At 40.5% G+C, this 24,661-nt stretch overlaps 1 protein-coding gene across 1 annotated transcript in view; it reads left to right on the top strand.

Moving 5' to 3' along the window:
• Positions 1–24,431, top strand: part of LOC118584162 (liver carboxylesterase 1-like) — a 49,159-nt gene extending 24,728 nt beyond the window's left edge. The window contains 7 exon segments of the mRNA XM_036188192.1: positions 698–733; positions 2,443–2,616; positions 4,155–4,235; positions 4,957–5,106; positions 19,766–19,895; positions 20,908–20,977; positions 24,248–24,431. Coding sequence (XP_036044085.1) covers positions 698–733; positions 2,443–2,616; positions 4,155–4,235; positions 4,957–5,106; positions 19,766–19,895; positions 20,908–20,977; positions 24,248–24,431 — 825 coding nt within the window.
• The last annotated feature ends 230 nt before the right edge of the window (positions 24,432–24,661 follow it).

The following is a 24,661-nucleotide window of genomic DNA, read 5'->3' as shown; positions in this document are numbered from 1 at the left end:
TTTTGGAATTCTAGACTAATACTCTATATGCTTGGGAGGCGACTGTACTAAACAATTCAGCAATAATGTCAGTTTCCCTGACAGAGTTTTACCAAGATCTCTGATTTCTATGAGGCATAGTGTAGAACAGAGACAAAAAAAAAAAAACCAACTGGGAAGTTCTATCACTGCATTAATCCAGGCAAGGCATTTCCTGGACACAATGCTCTTGGTCATATACAGTTGCCTGCATTCCTGAGGCAGGGGTGAGGAAGGAGAAAGGTAGCAGTGATGTTGAGGGGGAATGCTGTTTGATGCATATCCCAGCTTGTCTTCACCCTAGGCACTGTGTACCCCCTCCCACTGCCTTGACCTAATAACTCTACTCTCCAGGGGAGACACCAGGGTGTTATGCTGGAGAAAACAGATGAGGGAGAGAGATGAAGACATGGAGAACACAGGCAGAGGCCCCAGAGATCCTCTCCATGCTCTGGAGATCCTGAGTGGGCCCTGGGCCCCATTTCTTTACTGCAACTGCCCCATCCTGCTTCACCATGTGCCCAGACTCTGAGGATCCAGCATAGGATCTTCTAATTTTGGGTCCTGCCAAAGAAGAATCAGGAGAAAGAACCTAATATCTTAGGGTGAAACTCAAAGGATCTACTTATGTCTAAGGGAAGTTCCTCACCCACTTTCTCTGATATTCTCTCCACAAAAGTTTGGTGTTCTTGATTTTCTTGGAGACCCCAGAGAGGTAAGGGCCTTTACTTTCTGTATTACAAGTGTTGAGTCCTACCCATTAAAGGAGAGAAAAGAACTGTCCTTTGTAGAGCTCTTCTGTTTCTTATGTGTATTCTGCTCAGGCCCAGAGAGGGAAAGTCACTTGTTTGGTAATACAGTACTGGAAGCCAGGGGCAACCAGGGTAGCCTGATTCCCAGTTCAGTGCTTCTACTTAGCAAGTGAATTCCCTAGCGTCACCTGTCCCCCTCCAGTGGACATTTTCTGCTTCTAAAATGATCTGTATGTAGGATGAACTAGACCTTTCAAAGGGCTGAGATGACTCACTAAGAGTCCAGGAGCCCTCACTGAGGAGCACAAGTCGCATGGGATGACAAAGGGCTGGTGTATGAGAAAGGAACCTGACCAAAATCTCAGTGATGAGGATACTGCCCCCCTCCCAGCATACAAAATACACCCATGGCGCCCCTCCTCTCCCCCCCACCCCGTCCTTCTACCTCCTAGTACTGACCAGGATCTGGTAACATTAGGTGTGTAGCGTCTCCAGTCTTGTCCTTTCTGTTCCCTCCCAGGGGAATCCCTGTTCTCACTATGTAGAAGGTTTAGGAGCTGGGACAGGACAGTCAAGTAGACAAGGCTTTCTACTTTCTTAGAAACTCCTCTTCTAGTGGGGCGCAGTATCAGGAAAATAAATTGAAAACTTGTGTATCTGGCAGTGGTAGAGGAGGGAGAGTTGGCGAGCAGTTTGTGTGAAGGGCAGATTCAGGTTATGGCTTGAAGAGTCCAGCCATGCTGGAGGGTAGTGAAGTCAGCTATCTGAAGCCTAGAAACCTTCCCCTGTAGCTGCAAAGGCCTGCTGCAGGATAGTGTGTGTGAAGCAGAGGCAGTCAGGACAGAAACAGACTTGAGTCTGGGGAGGAGGAAGAGGAGGGAAATGGGGTTGGCTGTTAAGAGCCTTGGGTTGTGATTCAGCATGACAGGGTGAGGCTAGGGGCAGGTATCCAGAAGGGTCTGAATGAAGCAGTGAGATGTGTTGAGTTTAGAAACATCTCTTTGACTGCAATATGGAAATAGGTAACAGAGGAAGGACAGGGGAGGGGCAGAGACCTGCCAGTGGCCACTGTGTGGCTACAAGATAGGCAAGGGATTCTGGTGTAGTATGCCAGGTCACGGCTGGGTGGAAGCATCAAACAGTAGGTGTGGCAGCAGGATCCTGAAGCTGAGAGTTCACGCCTTGAACTGCAAGCATGAAGTCAGCAGTGCCAGCTAGATCGAACCCAGGGCCTTGCGCTTGCTAGGCAAGCGCTCTACCACTGAGCTAAATCCCCAACCCTAAGGCCATGCTTTTTAAAGCTTCCTAAACAGTGCCACCAACTGGGAAGAAAGTGTTCCAACAGGGAACACTTAAACCACACACATACACACACAAAATTGTGTATCATTTATAAATTATAATATATTTATAGTTAAAAATTATGTACAATTTTAAGTACTTACGTAAAATTGCATATAATTTGTTACATACATACACACACACACACTTATAATGTACATATGTTGAATATATTGTATACTTTGCTTAAGACCAATACCCATTCCCTGCCAGTATTGTTTCTGGTTCCCCAGGCACATTTCTGTTTTTTAGCAAATCATAGACTTAGTCCCATCTGGGAGCCACGTGAGTCTGTGTGCTGGCCAAGCTTTGAGACAGGTAGAAAGTTGAGTCTGATGTTACGTGGGAAAGAGTAATCACAGACATCACATTTTTCTCTTCCCTTGAGCTACCCTTTCCTTCCCACTGTGATTGACCGGAAGAGATCCTGGCTGAGAAGAGCTTCAACACAGTGCCCTACATGGTGGGCATCACCAAAAAAGAGTTTGGCTGGAGCATACCAATGGCGAGAACACACAGGCCTCTTAGCAGAACACATACAGCCTCAACCCATACAACACACCTTTGTTCCTATGCGTTCTTTCTAGTCACAGTCTCTAATCAGCCCAGAGAAACTGTCAACACAGCCATACTTCCATGGAAACATTCTCCAAAATGGCTCAATTGTCCTCTGTGAACTACAGACCTAGATTACCCTCTCCATAGACACTATCTTTCCTTAAGGAATCCTAAAATTCCCAGGCTGGGAGGTTCTGTAGAGAAGATGGTGATGTAGATGGATGAACAAGGGGCATCTTGAGAACAGAACTCCTGAGCTGGAGTTCAGGAGAAGCAGGCTGGAGCACAGTAGTTTCCACATTGGACCTAAACTATTGGGTCATAGAGATTTCCATTAGTGTTCTCGGAGCTTCATTGTTGAGATCCATAAATCACTTCAGATTGAATTAAAATTCATTCTGGAAGGTAAGGAGTATGGAGGTCTTTCCTCCATCAATGAAAAATTCAGACACTGACTAAACCAGTAAGATGTGTCTTATTTCATAGAATTTTGCAGTAAGTTCAGAGTCCTGATATGTATGGAGATTTCCAGGCTGAGATAAACTCCAAGAGACACTATGGTAAGCAGTGAGTCAGTGTCTCTAGCTACTGAATTTAATTCATGCTCACTTAGCAGGAGCAACTTCCCTTTTTATCATGATAGGACGCAAAGATGAAAGTTGAAGTATGGGCCTCAGCAAAGTGAATTCTTCATTCTCCACAGTGACCCAAAAGGAGATCAGGAGTTACCTCCCTAAAGGGTCACATTTTCAAAAGGTTAAAGAGTTACAAGCAAATTTTCACTCAAGCCCTTGAGAAAATAACGTTGCTGTATCTCCTAGGACAGAGAAAGGACTGGTGATCACAAGAGAGGGCTCAGAGGCCAGGCCACCTATCACTAAGTTCAGGCCAGAGATAGAGTAACTCCAGTTGAGTTTCCTGAGCTTTCCCAGGCATTGAAGAGAGACCAGTGTCATGCTAGGGCTCTGGGCTGGCATTCAGCTGCTGGAATAGGGTCAAGTTTCTCAGTACAGACATTTGGACTGGGTCTAGACACACATAAGGTTCCCCAGCTCTACCTGCAAAAGAACTGCAGAGGTCACCAATGAAACTCAGCCATTGAGTTGACTTGACTCTGGCTTTCACAGACACCTGAGATCAGGGCTTGTGTCCTCCCTGTAGTCTCAACACTGTCCTAGACTGAATACCACTCATTCTCTGAAGGATTGGTGTGTGTTCATGTTATATAAATTACATATAATATAGATGTGCTATTTATATAATATCTAATATATGTCATGTATGTGATATGTGTATCCTCTTGTATTACATATATTTCTAGATATAATCTCATTTTTTCATAGGTTATTTCTTCAAACAGGAAATTTCACATCTAACAAGGCCTGGTGAAGGAGCTTCCTTCTGTATTGGTATGGTTGTTTGACATTTTTGGTTCTTCCTGTTAATTCCACTTGATTCACACATGACAATCATTGTGTTTTACAGATGATAGGCTTCCCACTTTCTGAAGATAAACTGGACCAGAAGAGGACCACTTCCCTTCTTTGGCAGTCTTACCCGATCCTTGTAAGAATTTAGAGAATCATGGGACTCAGTTGAGAAACAAAGAAGTATGGGTACTGGCCTCCAAACACACACAATGTAGTAGCTAAACGTATTTATGTCTGTGTCTCAGCTCATGTTATGGTTTGTATGCTTTAGTGCAATGTAAAAAATATTTGTCACTTGTTGCTTAAAAATTCCAGTATTGGGGCTGGAGAGATGGCTCAGATGTTAAGAGCACGGGCTGCTCTTCCAAAGGTTCTGAGTTCAATTCCCAGCAACCTCACAACTATCTATAATGAGATCTGGTGCCCTCTTCTGGCCTGCAGGCACACATGCAGGCAGAACATTGTATACATAATAAACAAATAACTATTTTTTAAAAAGGTAAAAAAAAATTTCAGTATTTCCAGGACATATTATTGGGAAAAAAAAGATTCTCTTGGAAAGCCAGCAAAAGATGGAGGCTATCATCAGCAAAGATCAGCATATCTAGGGGTTGGAGACCCAAGATATCTGTAGGCAATCCTTGGGAGGCAAAGAAGACAGGTGGGCACCACAATATTTACAAATTTTGAGTTATTTGAACTTCTGACACATGGGCTGCCACTGTCCGTAGGTCACTGGATGTTCTGGGCTCTGATAAGCTAAAGAAAATTGTTGACAAGCAAATCTCACGAGCCATGTCTTTCGCATTGCTTTTCCTAGAAATACTTTTGTATGATCCCTTTCTGATGCATTTTAGAACATCTCTGAGAGTCTGAATCCAACTGCCACCGAGAAGTATTTATCAGGGATAGACAGCCCTGCCAGAAAGAAAGACGTTCTCCTGGACTTAATGGGAGATGTGATGTTTGGTGCTCCATCTGTGATTGTGTCTCGTGGCATGGGAGGTGTTGCATGGGAGAAAGATATAGACTCACCAGCTAGGCCTCCAACAGACCCTCCTCTTGAATTAGAGGGAATCTGCTGAGGGTCGGGCCTCAAAAGCTGGTTCCCAAGGATCTGCAATCCTTAGTTTCACTTCTGCCTGTAGGAGCCTATGAGAAAAGTGTTCAAAAGAGGTTCACTCTAGGAGATAGTACCACCAAACACTATGTTGGGATGAAGCAACACTTAGAAAAGATTGAAGCCAAACTAGTGAACTGTCTAGCATGTGCCCACCTTAGATAGTTGCAGCTTAGGGTTTTTCTTAGGGCTTTTCTCTCTCAACAGCAAAAGAGCTGTCTATACTCACCTCTCATTGGCTCTTCCATGGGGATTGTTAGGTTTATGACGTCTTTATCTGTTGCAAACGTGAGCACAGTTGTTTCTAATGACCAGGAAAAGGCTCAGGCAAGTCCTGTTGATGTTTTATGTGAACATCAGGCTGGCTTGTCCAGAAACATAGACAATTAGTAAGAAGTTATAATTGTTCCTTTTCCTACTCTATAACAACAACAACAAAAAAAAAATGACACTTCAAAATTTAAGGGAAGGAGGCTTTACTTCAGCTCAGAATTTTCAGCCTGTGATTTGGGGAGTACGAGCAGCTCACATCATGAGTACAAGTAAGTACTGAAGCTGTGTGAAACAGCGACAGACATGGTCCTGGGTCATATATGAATATGGCCCAGTGACCTACTTTCTATAAACAGCCACACCTTCCCCAGTGGGACTTCCACCCAATAATGTGCAAGAACTTTGAATGCATCAACAGATAACATATTAGCCATAATGATCTAATTGTCTCTGGAAACACTCCCATAAACACAAAGTATGATTTACTAGTTTTCTAAGTATTCTTAATGTAACCAAGTCACTGTTACTCTCAAAGTTACCAATTGCATCTGCCAAAACTGTTCCTTCTGTGAGGTTAAGATGATTTTCTAGCATCACTTTCTGAAGTTGCAGTTACCTGTGAAAAACTACAGGGATAAAGAAAGAATGGAGAATATAGCACAATGAAATATTTTGAAAGAGAGAAACTTTCTATCATTTCTTAAATTGCAAATTGATAAGTTACGCTTGCCAACTTATGGTGTACACATTTTTTGCTTGATTATACAATGCCTGATAATTTTATCAACTGATTAACACACACATTTCTTCAAATAGTTAACATGTTCTACAGTGAGAAGATTGAAATTTCCTCTCAGCTATTTTTTATTTGGCAGGGGATGGGGTTTGAGACAGGGTTTCTCTGTGTAACAGTTCTGGCTGTCCTGTCCTGGAACTCATTTTGTAGATGAGGCTGGCCTCGAACTTATACAGATCCACTTGCCTCTGCCTCCCAAGTGCTGAGATTAAAGTGTGCACCACCACCATCCGGCTTCCTATTAGCTGTTTTTAAATGTGCAATTTTATTATTAATATATACTACATTGTGAGTTGAAAGACTAAAAAGAGAACAAATTCCTTCCTGCTTGATAATTTTATTCCTGTTTTCCTTCATCTTCCTCATTCCTTGACCTCCAAACTCTGCTGTGGATATCACTCTGTGTAAATAAAATGCTGATTGGCCAGTAGCCAGGCAAGAAGTATAGGTGGGAGAAGCAGAGAAGAGAATTCTGAGAACAGGAAGGGAAGGTAGAGAGATTGCAAGCCACCACCATGAGAAGCGAGATGTAAGGTACTGGTAAGCCATAAGCCACGTGGCAAAGTATAGATTAATAGAAATGGGCTAAATATAAGAGTAAGAGCTAGACAATGGTAGGCCTGAGCTAATGGCCAAGCAGTTTAAATAATATAAATGTCTGTGTATTTATTTTATAAGTGGACTGTCTAACAGGGCTTGGTGGGGGCTGGAGAGAAGGTCTCCAACTACAAACCTCTTAACCTCAAGTTGTGTTTGTATGCTTGTGAGTAAATCTAGATTCCACAATAAGTAGCAACAAATGGCATCTATATTATGCTCAACTATTTAACATGGCATGATGCTCCCTGATTCACCCCACACTATAACAGTAAGTTTCCTTCTTGAAGCTAAAGAGAACTGCACTGTCTACACATGTAGTTGGAGAGCTTCTTTCTAGGTGCCACCAAGCCCCCATGGTACCATAACCCATGTATAAAATAATCATTCAGACGCTTATATTACTTATAAACTGTATGGCCATGGCAGGCTTCTTGTTACCTCTTTCTTTTATCTTAAATTAACCCATTTCCATTAATCTGTACTTTGTCATATGGCTTGTAGCTTACCAGTACCTTGAATTTCGCTTGTCATGGCAGTGGCTAGTAGTATCTCCCTCTCTGCCTTTCTGTTCCCCAAATTCTCTTCTCTGCTTATCTTGCCTATACTTCCCTCCTGGATACTGGCCAATCAGAATTTTATTTACACAGAGTGATATCCACAGCACTTCCCCCTTTTTTTAAGGAAGGTTTTAACTTTTACATAGTAAAATTATACATAACAAAACAATTATCAAGCAAGAATTACAGTTGCAATATTAAAGAAGATATCCTATCTATCTTATATTTGTGAGTCTAAGGTTTTATATCTAACTTATCTTTTATCATAACTGAGAAAATTGTAACTATCTAGTCTTCAACCAAATCAAAGACCTCAGAAGGATATAATATTACCTGAGAACCGGGAGAAGGATGCAAGCAACTTTCGGGAGTCTTTTAGGGTAGACAGAGACAGCTGGCAGCTTGGACAGTCGTCTAATTTTCCTTTGTAAAGTTGGGGCATTTATCTTCAGCCCACCGGGCTAGAATCTCTTGGTCACTTTTTTCAGTGTCCTATAGAATGTCTGGCAGTTTTCTCTGTGAAGCAGGAACCTGAAGGACCATTTTGTCAAACAAAGTTCAGTGGTTACCTTTCTATGGGTCCTGCATGTCCAGTTGATCAAGCAGTCCAGGCAAGAACAGTTTCTTGCCCAAATGACTATTTTTGTCAAGAAGAAGATAAACTCCATAATGGAGTGTCTTGATGCCCATCCTCCTCTCTGAAGTAAGTCAGTGCTGCCAGGAGCAGACATGTCTCATTGTCCAGAAAGTCTAAATTGTAAAAATATTTTAAATGCCATATTCTGTAGACCTTTGAAGTGTTTGAAGATTATCTGTCTATCTAAAAATATATCTATGTATACCTAGAAGACTTAACTAACATGGCTATGAGTATGATTATCATAGATGACTAATTGATCTGTATTTTTTAATTATCCATTACAATCTAAATGAGTTGCATAAACATAATACCTCAAACAAGAGTAGAAATATATATACAGTATAACAAAATTAACTTTAAGTTTGTATCAATAGACTAAAATCTATACCAATGTAAAACATTTTAAACAAATTGTTGTTCTTTAAAAGTAAGTTCCTTAATCTACCCTTTCATCCTATTATATCTATATCATATCCCCTTCTCTTCTTTAGAAAGAGATTGCATTTATAATCAACCTGATTTAAATAGAAATATTGGTTTTTCTCTGTCCCACACCAGAGGGCTCTTTTGATTTGGGCCATAAGAATCTCTTAACCCTTTCTTTTAGCAATATGCCTGGGTTTAGAGAAGGAGTGAGCCAATTCCATCTCCAAAGCCAGCTTGATGTATTGGGGAATTTGGACATAGTTTTTCTTACTATTTCCTGCTGGAGGGGGGCGCTGTATCTTATGGGGACACAAAGAAAATTTTAGGATTATGGAGTAGTCTGTGAGGGTAAATCTCTGAGCCAGTTACCTTGAAACCATTTTGGATGTTGGATCATCTGGGCCATGATGTCATCGGGGACCTTTCAGAGGGTCTTGGCTGATCAAACCTGATGTATCTTAATCTGGAACGAATCCACAGTCTCTGGCTTTCTGTGGAAACAAAAGCAGAGACTCTTTTCCAAAGCAACACATCCTTATATCCAAATTTTGAAGTCAAGGTACCTTTAAAATTTACATATTTGCAGGAAAGGCACAAAGCTACACAGAGAAACCCTGTCTTGAAAAACCAAAATAATAATAATAATTTACATATTTGTTTAACTCAACAGCTTTTACAATCAAATCTTTTTTTGTAGTTAAAAATCCCAAAGACAACATAAACCAGATTCTCTGTGTAATATCCATCTTTGTAAGACTGAAACACTGCTGTGGCTGCTGGCTCCACCCACCTCAGCTTCCCAAAGTGGCAGTGGTACAGTTTACCACCAGCTCTGGGTCTGGAGCCATGTGTACCATCAACTATCAGAAGTAGTTCTATCAAAGCAGCACATAGTCCAGAAACCTTTTTTTTTTTTTTTTTTTTTAACTAGCAAAGGCTAAATCCACCATGTAGCAGAATAAAGTGCTGCTTGTAGTCTCCTCATTCCTGCCACATTGCAGGTCAGACGCATATGCCAGGAACCCACCATAGTAGCTCAAACCACAGGCTTCCACTAACTTGAGAGAGACAACTAGGAAGCTGTTTTTAGCTCCGTTTTAGAATCTTTTTTCTCAGGTTTTAGGTGGAAACTCTTGTCCCATGTTGGGCGCCATTTGTAGTTGGAGAGCTTCTCTCCAGGTGCCACCAAGCCCCTGCAGTACCATAACCCACATATAAAATAATCATTCAGATGCTTATATTACTTATAAACTGTATGGCCATGGCAGGATCCTTGTTATTAATTTCTATTAATCTATACTTTGTCACATGGCTCATAGCTTACCAGTACCTTGCATTTTGCTTGTCATGGAGGTGGCTGGCAGTATCTCCCTCTCTGCCTTTCTGTTCCCCAAATTCTCTTCTCTGCTTGTCCTGCCTATACTTCCTGCCTGGCTACTGGCCAATCAGAATTTTATTTACACAGACTGATATCCACAACATACACACCTGTGTTTTCCTTCTCCTTGGATGCTGATGGACACAATTGATTCTGTAGCTAGATTGTAGTATGTTCTGCTGCAATGGATGTGGGGTGCAGCCATCTCAGAAAACTCTTTCCAAATATTTGAAGTAAACACCCAGTAGTGACACTGCTGGGCCATAGTGTGGCTCTGCTCTCAGACTCTTAGGAACACCACATCACTGTTCATTCATCCAAGCAGTATTTTTCCTATTTATTTATTTATTTACTTGTTTGTTTGTTTGTTTTTCTATAACCAGCTTGATAAAGTATAAATTCTTATGCTAATAGTGAAATGTTTGATTGAGGCTTGCCCAGTAATTGAGTAAAACAAAAACTTATTATAAGCCACAGTCATCCTAGGGTCCCCCCTGCTATATAGCCTCCCTGGTTCTGTGGGTTGCAGTCTGATTGTTATTTGCTTTGTATCTAGAATCCACTTATGAGTGAGTATATACCATGTTTATCCTTCTGTGTTTTGGTTACTTCTTTCAGGATGATATTTTCTAGTTCCATTTGCCTGCAAATTTCACGCTGTCACAGTTTTTCTCTGCTGAGTAGTAATCCATTGTGTATATGTACCACATTTTCTTAATCCATTCTTCAGCTGACGGGCATCTAGGTTGTTCCAGGTTCTGGCTATTACGAATAGTGCTGCTATGAACATAGTTGAGCATGTATCTTTGTGGTATGATTGAGCATTCCTTGGGTATATGCCCAAGAATTGTATGGCTGGGTCTTGAGGTAGATCAATTCCCAATTTTCTGAGAAACTGCCATACTGATTTCTACAGTGGTTGTACAAGTTTGCATTCCCACCAACAGTGGAGGAGTGTTCCCTTTGCTCCCCATCCTCTCCAACACTGACTGTCCTTAGTGTTTTTGATCATAGCCATTCTGACAGGTGTAAGGTGGTATCTCAGAGTCGTTTGCATTTGCATTTCTCTGATGATTAAAGATGCTGAGCATTTCTTTAAATGTCTTTAAAAAACTTGTGATTCTTCTTTTGAGAATTCTGTTTAGCTCTTTAGCCCGTTTTTTAAATTGGATTGTTCAGTGTTTTGATGTTTATTTTCTTGAGTTCTTCATATACTGTGGAGATCAGTCCTCTGTCAGATGTGGGGTTGATGAAGGTCTTTTCCCATTCTGTAGGCTGTCTTTTTGTCTTATTGACCATGTCTTTTGCCCTACAAAAGCTTCTCAGTTTCAAGAGGTCCCATTTATTAGTTGTTGTGCTCAGTATCTGTGCTGCCGGTGTTATATTTAGGAAGTGATCTCCTGCGTCAATACGTTCAAGAGTACTTCCTAATTTCTCTTCTATTAAGTTTAGTGTAACTTGACTTATGTTGAGGTCTTTGATCCACTTGGACTTGAGTTTTGTGCATGGTGACAGATATGGATCTATTTGTAATCTTTTATATATTGACATCCAGTTATGCCAGCACCATTTGTTGAAGATACTTTCTTTTTTTCCATCGTATAGTTTTTGCTTCTTTGTCAAAAATCAGGTGTTCATATGTGCGTGAATTAATGAAATGGTCTTAATTTCAATTCCATTGGTCTGAAAGTTGGTTTTTATACCAGTACCAAACTGTTTTTTATTACTATAGCTCTATAGTAGAGCTTGATGTCAGGGATGGTGATGCCTCCAGAGGTTGCTTTATTATACAGGATTCTTTTAGCTACCCTGGGTCCTTTGTTTTTCCATATGAAGTTGAGTATTTTTCTTTCCAAGTCTGTGAAGAATTGTGTTGGGATTTTGATGGGGATTGTATTAAATCTGTAGATTGCTTTTGGTAAGATTGCCATTTTTAATATGTTAATCCTACCTATCCATGAGCATGGGAGATCCTTCCATTTTCTGATATCTTCTTCAATTTCTTTCTTTAGAGATTCAATGTTCTTATCAAAATCATCCTTCACTTGTTTAGTTAGTGTTATCCCAAGGTATTTTATATTATTTGTGGCTATTGTAAAGGGTGATGTTTCTCTGACTTCTTTCTCAGCCTTTTTCTCATTTGTGTATAGGAGGGCTACTAATTTTTTTTAGTTGATTTTGTATCCTGCCACTTTACTGAAGGAGTTTATCAGCTGTAGGCTTGCTCTGGTAGAATTTTTGGGGTCACTTATGTATACTATCATATCATCTGTAAATAGTGAAAGTTTGACTTCTTCCTTTTCAATTTGTATCCCTTTGATCTCCCTTTCTTGTCTTATTGCTCTAGCTAGAACTTCAAGTACTATATTGAATAAATATGGGGAGAGTGGACAGCCTTGTCTTATTTCTGATTTTAGTGGAATTGCTTTGAGTTTCTCTCTGTTTAATTTGATGGAGGCTGCCCAACAGTATTTAAAGGATTGCTTTTTCTATACATATTTACTACAATTTTTCTATTTTCTCTTCTCAATAAAATCTATTTGGATCATGAGAAAATACTTTCATTATTATTTTAATGTGGATACTTATATATATCCAAGGATGTGATTATAAGAACTTTTCACCTACCTGTTTTCCTTTTTCATTAGAGTTTTTAACGTTTTAAATCAAAATAGGATACATTACTTTCTTCCTCCTTTTTCTCCCTCTATCTCCTCCCAGATACTGTCTTGAACCATCTATGAACTATGAAAGCTACCAGCATTGCAAGATATGCCTAAAGATGCATAAGTGGCACTGACATGTCAATGGCAACCAACAACTGTCTAATTGGACTTACGACCCACTCATCACAAATGAAATCATACCTGGTACTGGAAACCTAGCCAGCTTCCAGGGGCTAATGATATCATGGACTTTAGAAAAGAATCTATTGATCTACTGTCCATTTTCATAAATATTTATTCTATTGAAAGACACTACTTCAGGCCTCTGGCTCCTTTTGTTCATTTTGAATTTATTTGTTTATTGACTTGTTTGAATTTCTCCTATGGTTTTTGAGCAGATACATGTCATATAGAAAGACCACAAATATCTTCCTCTTCCACTGGTTGTCTCTGCGTACTGCCATTGGTTACTTTGCTGTGAAAAAAAGTTTTTTTTTTTTTTGGTTTAATATCATCCCATTTGTCTTTTTCACTTCTTGTCATGGTGTTGGTATTAAATCTAAGCAATTGTTTTCTGTGAATTTCCAGAATTACTGCTTTTCCTTTATGATTTTTACTCATAATTTGAGGTTTCTGAGCTTAAATTTGTCTTCTTTCCAGTATAGTTTCATTTATGAATGTAGAAATCTTGTTTTGTCAACAACATTGACTGAAGAAACTGTTTTATCTTATCTTGCATTCTTGGCACCTTTGTAAAAAAGCAGTCAGTCCCTGCCTGTATTCTGATCTTCGTTATATCCTGTTGTTCAATGTACACACATGGGTAAAACAACTACTATACTGTTCAGTAACTGTGGATACAGAATAGAATTTAAAATCAGGTAGTGGGATAGTTCCAACTTTGTTCTTATTAACCATGATCATCTTGGTAGCAAAAGTTTTAGGTATTTTTTTCTCTTTCTATGAGGACAAATGGCATTGGAATTGGGGAAGATGTTTTATTAATCAATAGACCACTGTGAATACTATGGACATTTTAAAATGGATCCTTTCACTCCACAACCTGGAGATGTCTTTGTATTTATTTATGTGTTCATTTTCTTTAACCTATGTGCTGTGTTTTTCAGCATTCAGCAGTAGTGCCATTTGGATTAAATTTAAACCTGCCATCATTGTGTAGGTTTCCCAAGGCTTCTGTGGAGTGTTCTGTTGCTGGCATAGAGGTAGTCCAGCTGGCTTACTGAGGATCCTTTGGGTCAAGGCAGCCAGAGCAGTAAGAGATAGTCCAAAAGCCACTAATGATGAGGTAAAATTGTCCTCATTTTTTGGTAAGTTACAGAAAATTAACATCAGGAAGAATTATACAGAAGAAGTAAACAGAATGTGTCCTTAGCAGGAGCAGCGATTTTAAGGATTTTAACTATTAATCACTTGCCCAGTGGTTCAGGGAGTACTGGGTCCTCTCAACTGTCTCTGCTCCTTCGGGGTTATCCTATTCTTGTGCATGTCCCTGTTTGTAGTGGTTTCTTATGGCAGGTTGTGGTGTGGTCCCTGTTGTAGGGTGTCCTCTTTCATTTCTGGTTGTGAGTCTTTAAATTGATTGAGATCTTCCCTCTTGTTTTGTGGGCAGTAGATTGATCATTTTAGAGTCTTTCTTTCTTTCTTTCTTTCTTTCTTTCTTTCTTTCTTTCTTTCTTTCTTTCTCTCTCTCTCTCTCTTTCTTCCTTTCTCTCTTTCTTTCTTTCTTTCTTTCTCTCTTTCTCTTCCTTCCTTCCTCCTCCCTCCCTTCCTTCCTTCCTTCCTTCCTTCCTTCCTTCCTTCCTTCCTTCCTTTCCTTCTTTCTTTCTGAAAAAAAAAAAACCTCAGTTTTGTCCATCTTTCTTATTTTTTAAATTCTCAAGCTTCTGACTTTATGATTTTGTTCTTTCTTTCAACTTTGGTGTGTAATCTCAGGTTGTTTGAAACTTTTCCTCTCTTAATGTCGGTGTTCATTGCTGTAAGATTCCCTTACAGCACTATCACTATTCCCTCACTATCACCCGCATGTGTTGGCATGCTGCACTGCTTCCCTAATTAAATTGTTCAAAGACAATTTCGTGCATGTGTATAATGCCTTCTGATTACTCTCAGTCCCCTGACTCTTTAGCGCCTTCTGCCCCCGTCACTCCCCCTTTGCTACTTTCATTTCGGTTTTTGTTTTGCTTTGTGAGCCACTGAGTTTAACGGGGGCCACCTGTGTGGCCATGAGTACGGAACTATCCACTGCGGCCTGGTGGGCTCACCTGAGGGTAAACATCAGATGGGTAATATCTCCTTTTCCCCAATAACTCATCATAGCCAGTGGTCCATCAGGGAGAAGTAAGACCTCACAAACCCTTTGTTTCCAAGACTGGCTATTGATAGGACCAGTCCTTCAAAATCCTAGGACAGTCAGTACAGATTCCATAGCTATTCTCCCTGTATTCTGGTTCTTGAATTCTTTCTACCACCTCTTATACTATGTTCCCTGAACCTTAGAGGAAAAGGTACTTTATTCTCATTTGTTTCAATAAAATTTTATCAATTTTAATTTCTTCTTTGAGGCATCTGTTGCTCAGCCCTTGAATTTGAATTTTCCCAAATGATTCTTGTAGTTGACTTTTTAATTTTACTGTTATAAAAATAGATACTTGGTACAATTTCAGTCTTCTCAAATTAATTTTTTGTTGTTCTTTTTTTTGTGACACACTCAGTCTATACTAGAAAATGTTCAGCTGGTGTCTGTCAACATTAGATAGAGTATTCTTGCCATGGTTTGCTTTCTATTGCCGTGATGAATACCCCAACCAAAAGCCCTTGGGAGGAAAGGATTCATTTCATCTTTCATTTCCACATCATAGCTCATTATTAAGGGAAATCAGGGTGGGAGCTCAAGCAGAAAGCTGAAGCAGAGACCATGGAAGAGTACTGTTTCCTGGGTTTCTCTCAATAGCTTGTTCAGCTCTCTTTCCTACACAACCCAGGACCACCAGCCCAAGGAACTATAGTCTGTGTCAAGTGGACATAAACTTAGCCTGCACAATTCTGAATATTTCTGTTTAGTCTCTTTGTCCTATTATGTTATCAAGTCCAATATTGCTTGTGTATTTTCTTCCTGAATGATCTGTCCTTTACTGTAAATGTGTGTATTAGAGACTCCTTATTGCTGTGGTATTCATCGTTTCCTGTCTTTCCCTTCATAACCTCCACCATTTGTTCTATATATTTAGGAACCCTGATGTTAGGTCTACATTTGCCATTGTTTTGTGCTATGGATGATTTGACCCTCTCCTTAACATGATGCCTTTATTTGTTTCTTCTGAGATAAGGTCTCACACTGCAGTTCAGAATGGCCTGGAAATTGCTGTGTGTCAGGCAGGTCTCAAGTTCATAATAATTCTTCTCTCTTAGCTTCCAGAGTTAGATGAGTAAAGGTGTTAGCCACCACATTCAGCTCATTATATTTTTAAACTCAGACCCTGTGGTCTAATAAAACCATTCCTCTTGTTTAGTTTTCCTTTTAAATTACATCCATTTCCATCCTTTCTCTTCCACCCTTCACTTCTGTTAAGGTAAACTTGTGGGTATGGTATGTTTAAAAATCAATTCAATCCATTTCCTTTATTTCAGAATTTACATTAAAGATAATTTTGGTCCTCAAAGACTTACTACTGCTACTTTGGTGGTTCCATTATGGTTTTATGATTTTTTTCTCCCTCTTTTGGTGCCTTTCTTTGTGGTTTTCTGATGTTCTGAAGGAGTATGCATTTAATTTTTCCTAATTTTGGCTTATGGTTCTTCTGAAGACTTTTGCTCTGTGTCTACCATAAATCCTATATCTGCCATTGTACTTTTATAGGTATTTTGTTTCTGTGTACTGTGTGTTTGCCGTGTACCCATGCGGCCATGTCAGTGTGAAGGTCAGAATGGGAGTCAGTTCTCTTGTTCCATCATAGGAATTCCAGGAGTTGAACTCAGGGCTTCAGCCTGAGCTATCTCACTGACCCCTAGTGTAATTCTGACAGCCTATACTAAGCTGGTAAGAGTGTAACTCTGATATCATAATGGTTTATGGCTGTATGATCCTGAATGCTTCCTATCTCCTCTGATAACATGACTGCTTTATGACTCTACCCCTTAATAAACACACACTTTCTGTCTTTTATGTAAAATTTATATGATTGGATGACAGCCTATTTTAACCCTACTTGAGGAGTTGTCTCAGCTATAATCATTAGTATAATTTTCTGTTGACTCCTTGTACTATGTAGGATAAAACTGTGTCCATATCATCACTATGATCCTTGAGTGTGCCACATCTGGCTCATTTTACAGCACTGACTTTCATGTGTGTCATGTTATGCATGTTGTCTTGAAGTTTCAATTTAAAGAACTCTCTTTAGCCATTTGTGTAAGGCAGGACCAGGGATGACAAGGCCCATAGTTTTTGCTGTTCATGGAAAGATTTTATTTCTCCCTCCATTTTAAAGTCTCCCTTCCTAAATACAGAGATCTGGGCTGGTGGTTCAGTTCCTTCAGAACACTGGCAGTTGGCCATGCTCCATAGGACAGCCACATATCCAAGGATATCTGGGAAGCACAAATTGGATTTGATTGGTTAAAAAAATGAGGGTCAGGTGGTGGTGGCACATGCTTTTAATCCCAGCACTCAGGAGGCAGAGCCAGGTGGATCTCTGTGAGTTCGAGGCCAGCCTGGGCTACAGAGCGAGATCCAGGAAAGGCACAAAGCTACACAGAGAAACCCTGTCTCAAAAAAACAAAGAAAAAACTTGAAAAAAAAAATGAGGAAGTTGGGTGGGTAGGAAGGGTGGGTCTGGGAGGACTTAGACAAGGGAATGAATATGATCAAAACACATTGCACATTTTTTTGGAGAATTAATAAAAATAAAGATAAAAACAATTGTTTCAAACAAAAAAGTTACAAACCTATCTTCTGCTGTATGCTTTCTAAAATGTGTTCTCATCCACAAAGTTCTCTGCAGAGTTGCAGTCTGGATTCCCTTTCTAAAAAGACTGTGCAACAAAAACAAGGCTAAACTGTCTTTCCAGGGAGTTCCACCTGACTTTGGAGCACTGTTTCATAAGTGGATTGCAGAATCACTAGATCACCTAATGGTGATAGAGTTGTGAGTTAATTAAATTATTCCTTATCCTGTATTGTGATGACATGTGTTATCCTCATCCACTTCTGTGGATGGATAGCTCCTGGTATAAAGTAATGACAGTGTATTTAATACATATATGAAGTATATGGATGATTAAACACAATTACAAATGGATAAAAATATATATGTGTATATATATTTATAAATATAAGAATATATATAAATGTACGTTTATATGTTGTAATGGAGTAAGAAGGTTTTCTTGTAAAATTACACACTTTTTTAGCACTTTGAATCATCTTCCTACTATATCTAATATGTGGGTATCTATTCTATTATTATGACCATTGTTTTGAGCGTCCCAGGTTGGAGTTTTATGGGCTAGTATATAAGGGACAAGGATTGGTACCTCCCTTGACCCTATAATCAAAATAGTGGCATCTTAACACTTAACAGATAATCTTTGTTGGTGAGAGAGGAGTCAATGGAGAGGAGAGTGGTTGGAGGAGACACAAGTTTACCTTGCCCTGGCACTTCGATTTCACCACCATTTATAGGCCACAAACATGGGGGAAAACTGAATACTACACAGCAATAAAATGACTGTTAGTGGCATTCTGCTATACTCATAGATAAGTGTCTTGCCTAGCCAATCATCAGAGAAGCTTCCTCCTGCAGCAGATGGGAACAGATACAGAAACAACATTAGAGTGAGAGCCCTTGGAACAACATACAGCCCTAAGTGAGGTGTTTCCATTGAATCCCTCCCCTCAGGGATCAGAGAAAACTGTTCAAGAGAAGACTTAAAGCTCCTAAGAGCCAGAAGCAATGAAAGACACCAAGAACACAAGACCTTCTTGATCCAACAGATGTGCTGCCCGTGTTAACTCACAGACTCTGTGGCAGCACAGGGCTAAGCCAGATGGGGTTCCGGTGCTGAGAGAGGATGTGGACATAATCATGCTTCGCCAGCCCAGAAGTTATCTCCAGTTGCCAACCACTCCCACGGGAAAAATGAGTTTTCTTCGACAGTCTCACTGGGTATACCCTCAACTCTTAAGGGTAGGCCCCGTGCCCAGCTGTAGACAACAAACACAAAACTAACTCAGTGGTGTTTTTGGAGTTTTTTCTTTTCTCATAATGCTTTGTCTGGGCAATTTTGCTTATATATTATTGTTTCCAATTTTGTGTGTTTTATGGGATTTCTGTGTGTGCAAGCGTCTCTCTGTGCCTGTATGTACCTGTATGTGCCTTTATGTGCCAGTATGTGTTTCGTGTGCTTTTTCTTTGGTTCTTCTTTTTCTTGTACGTGTGTTTGTTCTGTCCTATTCTGGTTTGTTTGTCCATCTGTTTGTTTTCTAATGAGAGAGAGAAAAAGATGCTGTGGATTTGGCTTGGTAGGGAGAATCTAGGAGGAGTTGGAGGAGGAGAAACTGTGATCAGAATATATTGTCTGAAAAAAATCAAAAAGAAAGAGAAAGAAAAAGAAAAGAAAGAAAGAAAAAGAAAGAAAGAAAGAAAGAAAGAAAGAAAGAAGAAAGAAAGAAGAAAGAAAGAAAGAAAGAAAGAAGAAAAAGAAAGACCTTCCACTCGGGCTAACAAGCTAACAAGTTGGAGATGAAACAAGAACCTTCAGTTTTATGGTGTCACAAAATGCAAGAGACCGATTGTTCTATGTCAGCATAGAATCCTATTGTGTGCCATCATCTCCTTTACTCTTCTCTGAAGAGCTGAGAGAAGTCCTGGGAATGTCCAGAACGAGGCTGGATGAAAGACAACTGGGAGGTTCTAGATATTCCTGGAATCTATACATGGATGTGATCACTGACACTCACCTGGTGCCTTCACCGCATATATGGATCCATTCTTGTTCAGCTAGTAAGCAGAATCTTCTTCAAATCCTAGTTCCACATCAACCAGCTGTGCAGCCCTAAGCAAGTCACTGGGCCTTCCTAAAACTATTTCCTGTGAAGCTGAAGAGTGGTTTCACTGCAGGGCCTAAGGCCTTCACACCACCCAGGTGTGTGTATGTAAATGTGAACTATGAAAAATCCATGTCTCCTCAGATGCTGGACCCCACCTACATGTATGAGTTTCAGTATTGGCCGAACTTTGTGTCAGACAAGAGACCCAAGACAGTGATAGGAGACCATGGTGATGATCTCTTCTCAGTATGGGCAGCCCCATTTTTAAAAGGTAATATCTGCTTGTTGGCTGTGGCCTTGGTGATATGAAGCCTGGGTTTAGGTTTTGGCTTGACTGTCTTGAGCAAGTTTCTCCTTTTAAAATGGCTTTTGTCATGCTCTGTAACAGGGCTCAACTATAGTCTACAGACTTTCTCCTTTAATACACATGATGGGATTGTGTCGATGTGTCCCCAGCCATAGTCATTCTCAGAATCTTGACCTGTGACACCAATAAGAGAATTGGAAGGCCACTGTCTTAGTTGCTGTGAAGAGACACCATGATCACAACTCTTAAAAAGAAACCATTTAATTGGGGTGGCTCACTTACTGTTCAGAGGTTCAGTCCATTATCATCATTACAGGGAGCATGGCAGCATGCAGGCAGATATGGTGCCGGAGCTCAGAGCCCCACATCTTGCAGGTAATAGGAAGTTGACTGAGTGTCACACGGAGGGAGGCTTGAGCAAAAGTGATTTCAAAGTCCACCCCCACAGTGACACACTTCCTCCAACAAGGCCACACCTCCTAATAGTGTGTGCCTCATGGCACACCAGTGTCTCTGGACACCTCCCAGTTCTGATTGTTTCCAGAGTCTATGCAGAGGTGTGTGTGTTGAAACAGTCCTAAGGGCCAGCAACCCTGGTGTTAAAGCTGAGGAAACTGACTCTTGTCGCTACTGGACCCCGAGAGGGATGCCAGATAGGTCAGCATGAGAGAGAAAGGCATAAAGCATCTGGAATATTCCTCTTGACTTTAAATCGAAGGCACACTCACTGAGATCATCTTAAAAGGCATATTTGTGGCTCAGTGAGTAATAAAGGCCAAGGGTGCATTTCTCCCCTTCAAATATTAACCAGGCCTGACCTCATTTATCTTCAGAGATCAGAGGATGTTGGACACATTCAGCCTGATGTGTTCATAAACAAGACCACATTTATTAAAGGTATTCAGATTGAGCTGTGGCTATTCATTAACCACATCTTAAGTTAAGTGGATAAATTTTTGTTCCTTTTTGAACACAGATGGTGCCTCAGAAGAGATCAATCTCAGCAAGATGGTGATGAAATTCTGGGCCAACTTTGCTCAGAATGGGTGAGGCTGGTGGTAAAGATGCCAGACCCAAAGGTGTGGTGTAGTGGGTCATACCTATTAGGACGGAGCAGTTTTCTAATGTTTGAGTGATCATCCTTCTGTCCCTGTGATCATAGCATTCCAATAATGAGAGCTGGGTTAATCTGGCTTGTAGTTGTGATGAGACTTGCATGATACTTCAATATGAGGAGAGATTGTGACTTTTAGCTCAGACTGAGAGGTTTCAAGTTTTGATTATTTTGCCTATTAGCTCTTGTGTCAGAACAGAACATCATGTGGGTAGCATATGGTAGGTCAAAGCTCCTTACCTCCTGTTGCTTGTGAAGGGGAGAAAAGGACCAGGATCCTAACACAATCCTCAGAGGCAAATCTCCCATGATCCTCCTCCTCCAACAAGTCCTTCTTTATTATATTTCTGCCTTGTCCCAGTGGCACCATCAGGTGAGGATCAAGGCTTCAATCCATGAGCTTTTGGGGTCATGTTAAGTTCTAAATTTAGCCTGCCCATGACCCCCAGAAGCTATGTCCATCAAAACTGCTCATCCCCACAATTCCTAACTTCTTATCACTTTTAATATTGCTTTGATATCCAAGTCCAAAAACTTGCCAGTCTCTTGTAAACTTTGCTATGAGAACCCACTCAAACAAAAAAGTAACGGATTTCCAAGACGCAAGGACTGTGCCCAAACATTCCTATTCTAGAGGGAGGAACAGAAAGGTAGTGCTGAGAAATGAAACCAAAGCAAGCCAGAATCCAAGAGAGAAGAATTTAAATCCTAAATCTCCTCTGGAACATCCAGGAATCTGTTGACAGACACGGGCTCTGAAAAGTTTGGAGATGCATTCTCCTAAGGTCTTGCTGCCTGTATCCTCTGTGGCCTTTCTTGGGCCCTGTGTATAAATGAATAAAATAATACCCACATTAATATATGGATATAAAATGGAGCCCAGAGGTTCCTGTAGTTGAATGCTTTGTCACCAAGGAATGGAACTCTTTGCTTGGATTAGAAGATTTGGAGGTATGGACTTGTTGGAGGAAGTGTGTTACTCCTCCAGCAAGGTCTTTGAGGTTTCCAAAGCCCATGTCAGACCCAGTCTCTCTGTCTGTCTGTGGATCAGGATGTAGCTTTCGGCTCCCTCTCTGGTGCTATGCATTCTGTCATGCTACTGCCACAATGAAAAGGAACTAAACCTCTGAAGCTGTAAGCTAGGCATTAGATGCTTTATTTTTTAAGTGTTGCCTTGGCCAGGGTGTCTCTTCACAGTAATAGAACGATGACTCAATGGCTCAGACAGACTTGTCCTACTCATGGCCTGGATGTTGTTCCAAGTCATGGCATCTCTATGACCCGTCCTGCAGGCCAGGTTATTAGGTCGGACCCGAGGAGGCACCACCTGAAAGACCAATGGGGGCAAGAGAGGAAGGAGACCAAGCGCATAAAGAAAGACAGAGTCAGTCTGAGTCACGTCAAGGTCTCATTTATTGCAAAGTGAAGCAAGTTTATATACTGGTGGATATGAGGGGAAGGGAGGGAGATGAAAAAATTGTTAGAAAAGGGTTCAGGACGAGGTCTCTTTGGTCCAGTGCTCAAGCAACCGATCAATCAATTAGAAAAGGGTTAGGGAGAGGTCTCTTTGGTCCAATGCTTGAACAACTGATCAATCAAACATACTCCAGGAAGTTAATCTAGAAGTACACTTTGTGGTTTTTCCAGGAATGATTGTTTTGCAAATCAATGGGTGCAGTTATGCCAGATCATCCAAGCAAGAAAAGTCAAGGCACAGCTATCCAACATCTCTAACTTACTAGGTCTCCATCAAAATGTTACTTTACGTTTTACTTTTACTTTACATGCATCATGCTTTTAGGGTTGCTACCTGGAACATCAAATCATGCACTTGATGGTTTCGCATGCTTTCATTTGAAATCCAGGTAGCAACCTTGATGACTCCATAAGCCTTGCATTTTGCATGCCTGCCAAACCAGTGCCACAAGATGATGCCAAGAGATAATTGTATCTTGAGATCTAGTTAGGCTCCATGGACCGTTGGCTGTAAAGCCTCTGAGTATATGAGCACAAGGAAACAAGCCCTACCTCCATTTATTATACCACACAGTAGATGAAGAGATACTTAATGCTAATATCTCAAGCAATGTCTTTGACACAAGTGATAACTTTGTGATGGGCCATCTTGCAGATTCCTGAGACGTCCTCAGGATAACTTCCTGTTTTTATATGTTTACAAAACTTGCGTCTTTATATGGCACTGATGTTTATTGTGAAAAGCTGACTATTTCAAATCTTTATGCTGTGATTTTTTTCCTTTAATCTCCCTATAAATCTAATTAAATTAACAAAAATACTCTAACATTACCCCAAGAGCTGTGATACTTTTGAACAAGCCCATAGAGTTACACAGTCCACCCATCTTTGAAATCAGCCTATCAAGAAAGTTTGGGGCATGGAGAGATGTACACAGAATGAATACTAGTTATCTCCAGGCAAGTTTCTCCCAGATGCCTCATTCCCAATGAAATATTAAAAGCTTGGCTTCATTGTCTTTTTTCCTTTTGGAACCTACTAGAATCCATTGCTGACTCTATTTTGAGTTTTATAGAGCACACTCTTCAAACTTTCAAATTCCTTCACAAACTGATTAAAAAGTATTCTGAACCACAATACCCACTTAGTCACAGAGTGAGCCACTCTTCAGAAACAGTTTTAGGTGTTAGCTCTCAAATACTTAGGCAAAATGCCCAATGTCCATCAACTTAAAGAATGAAAGCTTTATTGAGCTCTGAGTTTCACTTGGACATTTCATTTGTATTGAGGCAGAGCATCTTGATAGGAGCACTAAGGAGAAAATGGCTTCTGGTCTCTTAGCAGTCTAGAAGTCATGGTATGAAGAGTGGAACCGCTGCACTGTTCAAGGCCTTTGGTGATCTGCTTTCTCCAACTGTGCTCCCCCTCGATTCCACTAACTCTCATTAGTATCAGCCTATAACACATGAGGATTTGCAGAAAATGTAAGATTTAAATCATAACACGATTTGAGAGAGAGAGAGAGAGAGGAGAGAGGAGAGAGAGAGAGAGAGAGAGAGAGAGAGAGAGAGAGAGAGAGAGAGAGAGAGAGAGAACTGTCCCAGGAGATAGAGATTGGTCCATCTGTAGATTACTAGTTTTTCGGCAGAGATAAGCCAGGCATCTCTGAGCACCATAGGGACAGCACAGCTGATGTGGTGACTTTCTCTTTTTATTCTGTTCACAGGAATCCCAATGGGGAAGGGCTGCCCCATTGGCCAGAATATGACCAGAAGGATGGGTACCTGCAGATTGGAGTCCCAGCACAGGCAGCCCACAGCCTGAAAGACAAGGAAGCGGCCTTTTGGACTGAGCTCAGGGCCAAGGAGGCAGCAGAGAGGCCAACCCAGCAGGAACATGTTGAGCTCTGATGAGGAGGCCCCATCAGGTTTGAGAAGCTGGAGCCAAGAGAAGGGAGGTTCCATAGAAGCTGTTTCCAAAAATAAGCATCTTATTGCTGAGAATATAGAATTGTGTGGCATACTATATAAACACAATAAGGAAAGACAGAATTATGTCACATACTTTACAAACACAACAAGGAGAAACATTTGATTTTATGCTCTCAAATTTTAACATCACAAAACCATTCCCCTGGAAA

Source organism: Onychomys torridus, chromosome 5 (assembly GCF_903995425.1).
Source record: "Onychomys torridus chromosome 5, mOncTor1.1, whole genome shotgun sequence".
NCBI classification, from domain to species: Eukaryota; Metazoa; Chordata; class Mammalia; order Rodentia; family Cricetidae; genus Onychomys; species Onychomys torridus.
The sequence above is the reverse complement of the archived record's forward strand: the minus strand, read 5'-3'. Positions and strand labels throughout refer to the sequence as shown.